This window comes from Anguilla anguilla, chromosome 3 (assembly GCF_013347855.1).
Source record: "Anguilla anguilla isolate fAngAng1 chromosome 3, fAngAng1.pri, whole genome shotgun sequence".
Classification (NCBI taxonomy): domain Eukaryota; kingdom Metazoa; phylum Chordata; class Actinopteri; order Anguilliformes; family Anguillidae; genus Anguilla; species Anguilla anguilla.
In genome coordinates, this window is record NC_049203.1 from 50,248,676 (window position 1) to 50,262,648 (window position 13,973).

The window sequence follows — 13,973 nt, forward strand, 5'->3', positions numbered from 1 at the left end:
ACGGTTACCCACCAAAGCTTTAACCACATATTAAATTCCTTGATTGAAATTGCCTGTGTGCTTTGAATTAAGTTGTACCATCAAGAAATATGCATATCACATTCTGACCAAATGTATGAATCCATAAATAAATAAAAAAACAACAACAACAACAATACAGCTTGATCCATCCAACCAATGACCCAACCAATGTTCAGCAGCGGAAGCATGCAAGATAAATGGGGTGTTGAAAGTGTTACACGTAATGGACAAAAGACGTCCCGATGGACGGAGCGCACACGAGTCACTGATGTGCTCAGAATAAGCGACTTCGAATTCGTAAGCAGGCGCATTCTAACGCGCACGAGGAAAGGGAGACTGGGGAAAGGGAGAGACCGAGGTCGACACTGTTGTATGTTAACCACACTTGAAGATAAAATTTCTGGATTACAAGAAACGGGGGAAAAACAATTATGCGTGTCAAAAATAAAGACAGTAACACCTCTCCAAAGTTTGGAAATGATGGCCATTTCCCGTGGTATGTAATTGACAAAAAATTATGAATGAACGAATTACAGGAAAGGGATGAATGACGGAAAACCATGAATAAGGACCGTACTTGTGAATGGGTACAGCGCCGCTGCTTCTTCCAAACTCGTGGACGGTGGGTTACTATACAATGGTACACTACACCGGTAGTCCTAGAAAAAGGAAAAAAAGAAAATGTACTACAATTGAAGAGCAGTGTAAAGGACAATGTTTCATTAAACTTATAGTAGATGAAGAATAAAAACGGGCATTTTTATTTTACTTCAAGAAGCATTCTTTTGAGTTGGATTGAAAATGATCAGTTTGCATTTCGTGTAAATCTGAACGCAATGACTGAGGAAAATCGACCTAATAGACGTCCGCTTGTTATTATTTCACCGGAAAAATTGAGGATAGTCGTTGCATTTTGAAGTTGATTCAGTTTACTTAAGAAAAGTGCCCATTGGTGCTCAACAGATATAAAATCGTTATTCTGTTCACAGTCCTTAGGTCTCGTGATTGTATCGCGTATAATAGGCTATAGATATTTTGCGAGGGAACGTTTCGGTTTTATTGCTACCAGTATGTTACGAAATGTAGGATTTTGTTACTAAGCTTGGTGTACTCTGCTTGTAGTTGGATCCAACTTGTGGCGATTGAAAACATATCGAAAGCAATCAAATATGTTATGCGTTCACTGATAGCACTTTCATTCAGCATATTGGCTGCAAATCAGCGTGAGGACACTGTCATTCTTACCTGCCTCATGCGTCGGAAGATGAACTGAGGATGGCCGAGGGAAGTAATTCCCCGTTGAAAAACATTTCATCTAGAGACGGGGGCTACCAGGATCTCCCATTCCCCTGGGTGGTAACCGTACTGGCCAGTGTCCTCATCACCACGATGGTGGTCGATATTTTGGGCAACCTGTTGGTGATCTTCTCTGTCTTCAGAAACAAGAAACTCAGGAAAGCAGGTAAAAGTGTTAGTTTGGCTTTTATTTTGCCACGTCACAAGAAATGTTTTTCTAACCTCTCTGTTCATCTTCATTATAATCACGTCACTACGCTAATAAAATAAGTTTCAAGGTGTTTGTGTTGTTTATGTTAAGTTTAATACCATAAGTATATATGCTAATTTATTACACTTAGTCTTTTACGGAGACATAGATCGTATACTGGTTTCTTATATATCAAAGTGTGAACTGTGAGCAATCAGACAATCAGATATTAGTCAAAGGTTTCACTAGTTTCCATAGGCTAACTTTTGGTGCTCCCACGGTGTCTTTCAAATCACTTGTCCGTTTACTTGCAATTTTACCTGCATGCACTAAAGGGACTGAACATCTTGCTGATTAGCCTTTCTAGTCTTTTCTTCATGTTTTCTATTTTAAATATTTTTTTCTTAAATACCTATACTACACTTTCTTTGGTAGCCTACCTGATCTTAAATATCATGTTCAAAGCTCACTCTTTTACGTTTTGTGGTAAGCTTTTTTTCAACTGTTAGTTCCTACATACCACAGTTTAACTGTCATTTGACAATTGATGTTTTCTTCATCCCCCAACCTCCAATAAATAATTATGCTGTTGGCATGTCTTTTAAAACCTGTGGATGGCAGATCATTTTGCAAGAAAATAAGTTCTCCAAAAAGTAGCAAAAATATTTGAACAGAAATATTTTTTCTTAGCCAGGTGTAGCTGTGTAGCCAAATATATGGCTATATACGTATATATAGCTTGTTGCGCAGCTGTCACTTGTAGTGTGTTGTCATGATTCCATTTGGCAACATACCATTTATATTAATGCACCATCCTCTTTTTGGGTTGTATCGTTTAATATTTTGTTGCTAGGAATTATATTTTAAAATTGGATTTGCAGGATTCTTTTTTCCCCATGGATTAGGTCAGTACTCTTCAATCCTGGTCCTGGCAGGCGACAGGGTCAGCTGTTTTTTTTTGCCTGGCACTTAATTGATCAATTAAAGCAGTCAGTTACACAAGTTAACTCACCTCACCTCGTTTCTTGGGTCTGAATTGGTTGGTGATATTAAGGCGAAAACAAAAACCAGCACACCCTGCAGCCCACTAGGACTAGGAATGAAGATCATTGGATTAGACCTTTGCATTAGGGTATACTATTGAGGTAAGAGCTATCAAGTGTTTCCATGTTTCTGAGCCTATGATGATTCATTTTGGGATGCATGCGGCACCACTCTCCAACCAATCAGTACAAAGGTTGGGAAACAGTAGGGTAACAGATGAAGATATAATTGTCTGCTATTCTCAATGTACTGAAATGGTATTTTACTGTTGCTTTCAGTTGTCTTGAGTTGGTCATTGCCAGTGTGTTGTGCATAGGCATATTCACTTTCAAAAAACATCAGTGGCTGTTCTTTTGATGATGTCAAGGTCAGTGTGCAACCATTGATAAACTCCTTTCTGCAAGCATCTGTTAATCTGCCAGCTTTTTCAGCACTGTCTGATGACATCCTATTGTATTTCCCAGACCTCAGAAATACTTCTTCCAATTCACCAATTCATTCACTTGCAGTGTATGAAAAGACATTTCCTTGCTATGTGTTATTTTAATTGAAAACATTTGTAAGATGCAATTGATTGTTTTTTTTTCCCACATCTTACACAATGCTTCCTGCCATGCCACATTTCTGCCACAGATAGCCCACGCCTTGTAAGCCAAGGAAAGAAAAAAGAATTGAAAGCCCGGAAAAGCTGTTGTTGTATAATGGTAGTCGTACTGGAGGATGACCTCGGAACTGGAGTTGTGAAAGTATTTAGATGCATCAAAATAATATAATTGGGCATTTCTTTCTGTCTTCCTTTACTTGTTATTTATTTGTTTTTCTTCCTCATGCTGGTTTTCCCAGTATTTGCTGGATTCTGCTAAACTGTGCCACACATATTAGTCTGTTGATGGGCATCAAACATCTTTTCTTGCCCTAGGTGTTGCTCAGTACTGCTGCCAAAAATGTTTTCTGATATGCGACCCAGGACACCAAAACAAAAGTTGGCCAAAAGAATTTCTCAGTACGGTTACAAAAAATGAACTGCTCAAGAATTTTCACATTGGGTTCAATCAGTAAAAGGTGGCAAAGGTGCGAATTAGGGAAAGGATAATTCTGCATGAATATCAGGAAGCATTTCTTTACAGAGTTGGATCAATGCTGGGAACCGCTTGCCGAGCTATGTTTGTGTGGGGAATCCTTGGGGTATTCTTGTCCACACTTGATACCCTGCTGAAAACTCTGTAGTTCTTAGTAAATAGCATGCCTAGATGGGCTGAATGGCCTTTCCTCATAAAGTGAAGACACCAGCTTTCAGTTTGGGAGTTTCTAGAGATATCTATTTGTCCTGTCCAGTGGTATGCTGTCTGTGTCATGAAAGAAAATTTGAAAAGGTCTGTCCTCAAGATCTGATTTCCTTTGTCTTCAAAACAGTGCGGATCGTTTAAATCCACCCTGACCAAGCTGGGATGGGCTTGTGTACCAGCCTGGACAAGCTGGGCTGAGCTGGTGTACCTACCTGGTCGAGCTGGACTGAGTGTTCTTCATTTCTGTGAAATATTATGAGTTTGCAATTTGAAGTGTGATTAGAGTGATTACACAGCCCAATTTAAGAACTGTGGATGGAAGTGGAAGTGGATGAATGGTGTGAATGGGAGAAGAAGTATGATTATTTCAGTGTATTTTCATTTCAATTCACAATCATGACTGTGTCATTGCTTGGACAATGCAAAGAACATTTTGAGACAATTAGAAGAAGAATAAAAATCCACAAAGGTAATTTTGTCAGTTTACTGAATTTCAGGTTTTACAACATGTGGTCTGGTCTGACTAAATTTCTTTTTCTCAGGTCAGAGTACACAAGGACCACCCCCAGTAATTTGTGTGGTTGCTTGAAAAATCATATCGGCACCCTGGTAAAATTAAAAACCAGTCTGTACTTCACAGACTGTTTGTTACTGTTGGTTGATTTGTTTCAGTTGATGCTGTATCATCTTCAAATAAATGACATGCCATGTATTTCTGACAATTTAGAGGAAAGTATATTGAGATCAAGATGCAATTTACAGTAGTCAAAGGTAAAGTTGATTTAAGATAATGAGTTGAGAATAGGATTTAAAGTTATTCATATTCATATCATCCATCCATCCATTATCTATACCCACTTATCCTAATCCAATTTTCATGCTACAGAAGAGAGCTATAAGAATTGTAAATCGATCAGATTATTACAAACCAACCAACGCACATTTATTAACTTACATGCTTTAAAATTTTGTGATCTAGTTGATCTTAAAACTGCACAGATAATGTACAAAGCACAAAATAATTTGCTTCCTAACTGTATTCAAAGGTTGTTTGAAATTAGAGAGAGCCAGTTTGAATTTTAGGGGAATAGGTATGTTTAAAAAAACAAGGGTAAGGACAAATATAAAGAATAGATGTATATCTGTCAAAGGGGTTAACTTGTGGAATAGTTGTGACAAGGAATTAAGAATGTGTAGTTCACTTTGCAAATAAAAAAAAAATGTGGTAAACAAATATAAAACTGAGGTATGATTATTATTGTGTATGAAACGTTTGGAACTTTTGTTTTTGTTTCTGTTTTGTTTATGTATAGCCTAAACCTTGTAGTGAAAGGGTTGCCTATTAGAATATGTTATGTAAAAAGGGTAGGTATAATAAGCTAAAGCTTCAGCCTACACCTTTTCGGTCAATATTTGTTTTCCTTTTAATGTACTGCCTTATTGTTATTTATTTATTTCTATGTGCATTCTTTTTGGAAAATTGTTAATAAGGAGCTAAATAAATGACAAATTAAATAATTAATTAATTATTAATGACAAACGGCTGAAACATGATTGAAATATTTATTTAAAGTAGTTCTTATTACAATCTTACACTAGTGCTCGGTTAAGTACGTTGCCAGTTGCCATTCAAACATGACAGTATGATCTGTTCATGTGATTAGGGTTATCTTGACACAATATTTGTCTTTGACAAGAAAACCTGTATAGGCTAGGCCTAGGTCATTAAATCTAGGTCTTGGTGGATTTAAAAAAATGATGGGTGCTGTATTTATATTATATTAAACCAGATTTATCTGTATTTCAAAATCCTTCCCAAATAACTATACTATCTCTTTCAGGGAGGGTCTGATAAATTCTGTGAGGTGTGGGTGTCTGATTAAAGTGACAATACCTGTCAGTTTATGTCTTTGTCACTAACATTCTGTTTAAAAATGAATAGTACTGTATGCAGTAGAGAATGTGCATCAACACTCATTTCAGCTCTCGTGTAAATTAACATTTACATTGTTCCATAATGAAATGGTGTTTGCATAGTGTTGTACTTGTTAATCTCTTTGAATCATTCCCTGAAGGCGAAATTGCTGGCATGTTAGAAAATAGCTCTCTAGGACCTTGGCATCAAATAAATCCATTTAACTTCAGTGCCAGTAGTGCAAAAACAGGTATATGTCCAACAAATGCAGGCCAGTTAACATCTTCAGTTGAGGTGATTTGAGGTAATGTGATGCTCCCTGGTGTTTTGAGCAGCATAAACCTCAAAGAAGCAAAAAAAAAAAAAAATGTTTTTTTCAATTTCATTTAAGAAAAAAGCAAGATCACCCCAGTTAATGGGTAACAGAGGGTGACTATAATCTATACAGTCCATACTTACTACATGGATGATGGTCATAGCATCCTTTCACTTGAATGGGACTAGTTTATCAATGATTCAAGAGAGCAGCCTGACATGGATGTGGCAATGCATGGAGCTTACATATAATGAAAGATTCCTTGACTGCATTTTGCCTGTCATTGAAAATAACTCACCAAGCAGGCTTCTAAGGGAATGTGCATTGCTGCTTTAGTGGGGGGAAATGGACCAGCATTAGGCTCATAATTGTCATCATTCATTCCAGGGCAGAACCACTCTGATGGAACTGATGCATTACTTTCATCAGAATTTACTTTGCATTCTTAAGTGAGAATATAAATTCATTACCTAACGCCTGATGAGCATTAATGAATTTACAGCAGATGATTGTAGATTAATCAACGGGCTGTCACTTAACATGGATCACTGGAGGATATGGACATAGTGCATGCCTGTGACCTCTCCTTAACAGTTGCCCTTCATCTGATCAATAACTCTGCCTGCTTTTGGCTATGCCCTACTTTTGAAGACCAGAGAGATAGCGAAATAATTCATTCACAGAACTGTCCTCTGCCCTGTGGCTCAATCCTCAGCTCCTAAAACACCAAACTATGTTCCCTCACTGGACCCACCAATAAGACCATGTAGAGCTAATATATCATGTAGTTCTGTGGAGAGTGCCATGTTTTAGATTACCAAGGAAGACACTAAGTTCTATGAATAGTTGACCTCATGCACATTTATGAGTTTATGCACATCAATGCTGTTCACCAAATTTCACATATAATTCATATGCATACTCCTGCAATGCATTTTTACAATTGAAATGTTTATTTTTATGTTTAAATGCTTGCCAGTAGTTTAATGTAGAACCTGGGTATAAATATTGAAATAGATAATAACCTACAGATAACTGAACATTAGTTAAGTAGTAGATTTTAACATTTGCAGATGATATAAAACTTCAGCAGTTTGGTATCTTTTAATGTTATCCAAGAAGATTTGAACAGAATCCAGAAGTGAGTGGAAACCTGGCAAATTAAATGCAATATAGCCAAATGTAAAGTTCTGCATGTGAGAAACAAAAACATTAGGTATGATTACTTTATGGGAGAAACAAAACTAGCATGTGTTCAGTTTGGAAAAAGACTTGGGAATAATAGTTGATCGAAGCCTTTCAGGTTTTAGGCACTGTGCTATAGCAATAAAAAAGGCCAACATGATGCTGGGATATACATTATAGCCAAAATAGGGCAGTTGGAGGTTGGGGAGAAAAATTGTTATCGCAAAGGGCACCTGTGGTTAAAAAAAATCACAGCAGCCCAAAGGGCAGGGGGCCATCTTTGCACATGCCTGCCCGGAAGCCTTATTCTAACGTGAGGAAAATCTAAATCTGAGTGCATTTGTGAATTAGATAGTTTTCCTGTGGTACGATGTTCCATGTTCTGACTGTGCATCTTTCACATGTCAGACATTCCTCCACCTTGGACACCAGCCATTTCACTCTCTGGGGAACCTGGGGTGGCACCACAGAGCTAGTCTGGATAAAGATGTGACCCTGGCAGTGGTTTCATAGCCACAATGTCCTGTGCGTACATTCAAATTTTTTCTGATAATGACATATTTTCTCCAGCACTGACGATGTGCTTTTGGAGCAGGGAGATGAAGGTTCAAATAAAAATTCTGATCATCGTCCGTAGCATTTTTCCATGTACATGAATTATGTATCTGAGGTGGAGTGCTCTTATGCTCTCATTACAAAAAATTACTGTAGCTCTTACCACAGCTATACAGCTTTCACCCGAAACATGCACCAGTGCCCTCTTAAGCCACTTACAGCCAATTCCTCTGAATTATTAGAAGGAAGCAGCCGACCATGAGCAATAACAATTGCAAAACCCCTCAGAAAAGACAAGAGGCGCTGTGCAAAGAAAAAAATGGTAAAAGCAAAGGATGGATTTATCAATACCAATCCCTCCCCCACCCCCAAGCCCCCCCCCCCCCACCATGTGTGAAATGCACTGTTGGAAGAAGCATGACCTGGCAGCGCCTGTCTGAGATAAAAATGCAGCGCGTGATGCAGGCCACCCGCACCGCACGCTTCGGATGACTCCCCCGCACTTCCCGGCAGGCGATTGAAAATGGCCGCGGTCACGGGAAGCGATAATTTTGCGCGTGCGCGCATGAAAGCACGTCAAAGCCCCGCCCCGCCTCTGTGTAATGCAATTCAGTCCACTGGCTCCCAGCGCATTCGATCTGTTCCCAGATGAAGGGTTTTTCCTTTCCTGCAGAAGAGGGCGAGGCTCGCAGTGTTACGGGGCTGAAACTGTGAGTGGAGTCCATTCCAAGCTGAGTGCTCAGATGCTTGAACACCATAGCTGTTCCACCACTTTATTCACTTTCCCTGTAAAAAAGCAACAAAAGCACTTGAGGAAGAGCACTACCATGGCAATACTGACAGTGCATTAGGACATATTAGAAGGCATTTAATGTACCTGGCACCTGATTACTACTTCATAGTTCATATTTTACACTGTTATCAGTGCTACACATATTAATGTTGAAATGCATCTAATTGTTTAAAATTGTTTGTTGTTGCTGTATAAAATAATTCTCATTAATAAAATTAACATTTCTCTCATTTACTTATCACAGAAATTTGTTGTCCTACGTGTGTCCATGTATCGGTGGTTGTAGCTGTGTGTCCTTAGCTCGTACTCATGCGTGCAAGCTAGCATACGTACGCGCTAACTAGGTTAACTAAAGTAAGTGATTCGTACACGCTAACTAGGTTAGCTAAAGTAGACAAAACGTGAACATGTTTTGGTTAGCTAAAGTAACGTTAGGCAATAAAGCTGTGCTTAAAAATGTTGTGCGCATGCGTCCTACTAAACAAAGCACCACCTGCGTCCCACAAAACGTCCCTGAAAGGTCGTCCGTGAGTGAGTGAGTGAGTGACCACAATTTGCCACGCATAGCCCACGGCGCCAGTTCCTGCACACCGTGGGAAAAAAAGTTAATGAAATTGCCTGCAGCCATGTCACCAATATTGCCTCATCATGCTTCAAACAACTGAATATGGGTTTAGTTAATGCTTGTGATGGGAACCATGTAGATGTTAAAGGAAGCTGCTTTCAAAAATGCGGGCTTGCTTCAAGTTGGGCTTCAGGTAATGTGAAATCCTATTCCATTTGTGATAGCGAGCTGAAGCCATCTTATTCAATGTCACTGCTTGTCAGACCGTGATAAGTGATTGTGATACCAATTGCAATTGGTGAAAAGGGATTAAAGAGAAGGTAAAAAAGAGTGTGACCCTTAAGCGGACTTTGAGAAAAGGAAATGCTGGCTCCCGGGCAGTGTATAGGGGACTGTTATAATCTGAAAATGTAGAATAAGGAATGAGTGGTTATACAGAATGAGCTCCATTATGATTTGTACAAAGACATATTTTTTCATGATTTGACTCTGTATTTCAGAATCAAAGAATTCACATGTGGTCAAAGTGCACATTCTCAGGTTTTATTTAAGGGCATTTTTATACACTTTGGTTTCACAATATTATTTATAGGACTTTCTATACATACCCCCACAGTTCAGTTTTGTTTTATGTTTCTGTTTTGTGAGGTTTTAACACTGCTTTCTTTTAGATAAGGAATAGCCTAGCTCTGGCCTGTTTTCTGCCTGAACCATCCTGTTAACCTACACATGGTAATATGTTTGTATTTATTTTGTATTAGTGTTTGTAATAAATCTCATCTTTTGGTTATTGTATGTAGATTTCGATCCTTGTTCGGTTTGTGGCATTTGTTGTGTTACTGTCCATTGTACTCCCCGGTTATTAGAACTTGGGCTGGCTTTTGGGACGTAACACATATGTGTAGTTGCCTACTCTGACAACTGTAGCAATATAAACCTTGTGTTCGTGTATTATATCTTTTCACCTCATATTCACCTCATGAACATTCCTTAAACTGCACAATTGTAGATCTAAAAACTCCTGTACTTTGCATGTAACTGGAAAGTGCAACAATGTTACATCAGCCTTCCAAAGAAAATAAAAAGCCCTCCACTGTAAAAATGATTTTAAAATATGTCTTATTCATGTTAATTATTCACACACTCCTCTCTAAAGCATATTTATAGGATTATGATACATCCATTGACCCCTTGTGTGATTAGTCTTATTTCATCCAATCATGGTGTTAAATTTTACTTAGAAAAGTTTGATTTATTTGGTCAGGGCATGGCTTAATGAATAACTAGGATAACACCCAGAAGTCTGCTGTATGGGGGGATTAAGTTTCTGGAAGTTTTGCATGGAACTGGAAAACTTATTCCACATTATTTCCAAAAGATAACTCATTAATCCTGCTTTGTAAAACAGCCTCCAAGTTCATTTGGAAGTAATGTTGGTTAGCTATTACAGGGCATTCTTCCAATGCCCCAGCTCAGTGATAAGGACCCCAGAGTCAGACTCAAAAATCTGTCCAACACACTCACCTGGTTTGAATTGCATTGGATTTTATTTATGTGTTCATATAAATTCTCATGCAAAGAGATGCCACACATATTTGAGAAAAGAGCTCATAAAAGTTTCTCAGAACATTTCGATCTGGTCTTTAGTGCAAACAAGTGAAAATCTATGAATAGAATAACATTAACAATAATGGGTGAAATATATTATATTGGTGAAAATGGTAGCACAAATATAATGTAATATAATGCACCCCCCCCACACATACACACTTCTTAACTCAGACACTGGTGTGGTTTCCTTTATGGTGTTAGCAATGTGCACATAAGACTGTTGAACAAAAGGGGCAGCCAAGCGATCAAATAGGACTGTGGCTGCTGAAAGAGAGAGAAATCGTCTCTACGCATGTCAAGACTAGTCAAAACAGTGGTTTTATTATACAGTTTTAAGTGTTTATAATGACGCATTTGTGTTTTTCGGCTGTGCACACTTATAGCCTACTGGGTGCCACTAATATTCTTAAAAGTTTGAAAGTTTAACCCAAAATCCTGGAGCCTAACACCCTGCTCTGCCATTGATTCTCTCCTCAGGAAATGCCTTTGTGGTGAGCCTGGCTATAGCAGACCTGGTAGTGGCCATCTACCCCTACCCCCTGGTGCTGACAGCTATCTTCCACGATGGCTGGATTGCCGGCTATATCCACTGCCAGATCAGCGGCTTCCTCATGGGTCTGAGTGTCATCGGCTCCATCTTCAACATCACTGGCATCGCCATCAACCGCTACTGCTACATCTGCCACAGCCTTAAGTATGACAAGCTCTTCTCCAACAAGAACACTGTGTGCTACGTCATCCTGGTGTGGATGCTCACCATCCTGGCCATCGTACCTAACTGGTTTGTTGAGTCTCTGCAGTACGACTCGCGGGTCTACTCCTGCACCTTCGCCCAGTCGGTCAGCTCGCTGTACACCATCACGGTGGTGGTTGTGCACTTCATCCTCCCCATCAGCATCGTCACCTACTGCTACCTGCGCATCTGGATTCTGGTCATCCAGGTGCGCAAACGGGTCAAGCCGGACAACCGGCCCAAGATCAAGCCCCACGACTTCCGCAACTTCCTCACCATGTTTGTGGTGTTTGTGCTCTTTGCCGTTTGCTGGGCGCCCCTGAACTTCATCGGCCTGGCAGTGGCCTTGAACCCGCGGCTGGGCATGGCCATCCCAGAGTGGCTCTTCACTGCCAGCTACTTCATGGCCTACTTCAACAGCTGCCTGAATGCCGTTGTCTATGGGGTCCTCAACCACAACTTCCGGAAGGAGTACAAACGGATCTTGCTGGCCATCTTCAAGCTGCGCTGCTGAATGGCCCTGTGATGGACCGGTCGGTCCTGAAGCAAAAAAAAAAAAAAAAAAAAAAGACTGGACAGCATGGCAGTCACATTGAGCATGCTGAATGAATGGCTTCAAATAAAAGAAATGGAATGTAAATAACAATATTAATGTCATGGTGCATTCTATGTTTAGGCTTCTATAACTTATTGATTTATTTTTGGGCTTTATGTGGTGAGGGTGCCTGTTGGTGTCATATCTTTTAATGCGTTATTTGAAACTTTAATGGAACTGCTCACTGTTAATAGTTGCCATATTGGATCAGAGATGTAGAGCTGGAAGGCTCACAATCAGGCACAGAATTTCACTTAACAATATGATACCTCTTCTTGGCTGCCTAGCCCAGATTTCCTCTACAGAAATATGTTTAAGCTTCAGCAATTTTATTTCTTCCTCCAAAGAAATTACCTTGTTACAATCAATACGTTATTCCAATGAGATAAGCCATAGCAACCAAATGGCTAAGTGCAATATATGAATGTCTGTTTCCGTCATGTCGAAAGGTTTTCCTACATCATCATAGTGTATATTTGATAAAATTGTCATTACAAATCATTGGAGTGTACATTGAGCACATCGAAGCAACAAAAGATGCAGGGACCTTAGTTCTGTGCACAAAAAAAAGTAGTAGTAACAAGTCAGAGTTGCTTATCGATAATACTCAGGAGTGAAAAGAAAATGTGTACTTCTCTAAAAGTCTGCGCATGTAAGAGCAAATAGGGTATTTCATTTTGTGCTGCATCTGCAAAGTGAATGCTCTGCAAATCATTCTGCAGGTGAATTTATCCTCATGATGTTTCCCAGTTCTTGTAACCCTCCACCAGATATTATACCGCATACAGAGAGATACAGGGGGACAGCTAATAGAAATGAAATGTGTGGCATAGCATGCAAACATTGTTTGGGTAAGACTAAATATACAATAATGCAAATATTGGACATATAGTGTACCAGTCATGTGTTTTTTGCACATTCCCACGAAGAAGGATATATTGAAATACCTATGAAAATTCATATTTTTATATGAAGAATTCTGGTTAGCATTGGCAAGTACAAAGGAATTATTTGGTCATCCACAGTTGTAAAGGATCACCTTTTCTTTGTAACATGCACACACCCACAGACACAAGGAGACCTAATAAAGAATGTTCACTGTGTATAGTGTCTGGGAGTTTATGCATTTTTGTGTACCTGTATACATTTTAAATGCACCAAAGGTTAATGTTCACATCATTTTCAGAACATAAAAAGATACCATCCCAACCAAGAAAAAAAACAAAAAAGAATGCTTTGACAGACAATAAAAACATTATTTACATTGAAACAATCACATCAGACCTTGTCAGACCTCTGTTTTCTAGTTATTCCATTGACCTTTGGTATGCGCTTATTGTATGTCGCTTTTGATAAAAGCATCTGCCAAATAAATGTAATGTAACATCAAATAGTATGATAAAATTTACATTTTATCAAATTGACTTGAACTTCTAGTTCTGAAGATGGAAGATACGTGGGTGAGTGTGAGCATGACGCATTTTACAGAGATCACCTGCGACTGAGAGAGGTAGCGCTGATAGGGCAACACCGATTGCTCAATAATAACAAGCAGTGTGAAGGTTATAACATGGTAGCAAGCTTGCTAACATTGAAAGTGTCTCATTTAAGGGGTTATTTTATTCACTGACCTGCACACTATAATAATCAAAGTTGTTCTGTTCCATGTTGTGGAAACCTCTCATATTTTCAGTACAATGTGCTAAAGCAAGTCTTCAACAAATACATTGACCAATGATTGTGTGCTAACATAACATTTTTTTTTCTAATTATCAGGTATCACTTTGATTTAAAGGTCATTTGAATTTGAACATACATATTCAGCCAGCTATAATACAGATCTTTCAGAGTACGTAATGTAACCTTAC

The 13,973-nt window shown here is 39.0% G+C and overlaps 1 protein-coding gene across 2 annotated transcripts; it reads left to right on the forward strand.

Annotated features, from left to right (window-relative positions):
• The first annotated feature begins 326 nt into the window (after positions 1 to 326).
• Positions 327 to 13,171, forward strand: mtnr1al (melatonin receptor type 1A like). 2 transcript variants are annotated; one of them, XM_035408656.1, is made up of 2 exons: positions 327 to 517; positions 11,255 to 13,171. In XM_035408656.1, exons 1-2 carry the CDS (start codon positions 394 to 396, stop codon positions 12,022 to 12,024), a joined length of 894 nt encoding a protein of 297 aa, XP_035264547.1. In that variant the 5' UTR covers positions 327 to 393; the 3' UTR covers positions 12,025 to 13,171. The 2 variants fall into 2 exon arrangements, with proteins under 2 accessions (XP_035264547.1, XP_035264546.1); XM_035408655.1 differs by lacking the exon at positions 327 to 517 and adding an exon at positions 676 to 1,483.
• The last annotated feature ends 802 nt before the right edge of the window (positions 13,172 to 13,973 follow it).

Bases quoted from the DNA above. Each gene is read 5' to 3' on its own strand.
- mtnr1al (XM_035408655.1), top strand. From the start codon at position 1,297: ATGGCCGAGGGAAGTAATTCCCCGTTGAAAAACATTTCATCTAGAGAC. The intron at 1,484-11,254 runs GTAAAAGTGTTA...TTCTCTCCTCAG, and splicing joins CAAGAAACTCAGGAAAGCAG to GAAATGCCTTTGTGGTGAGC.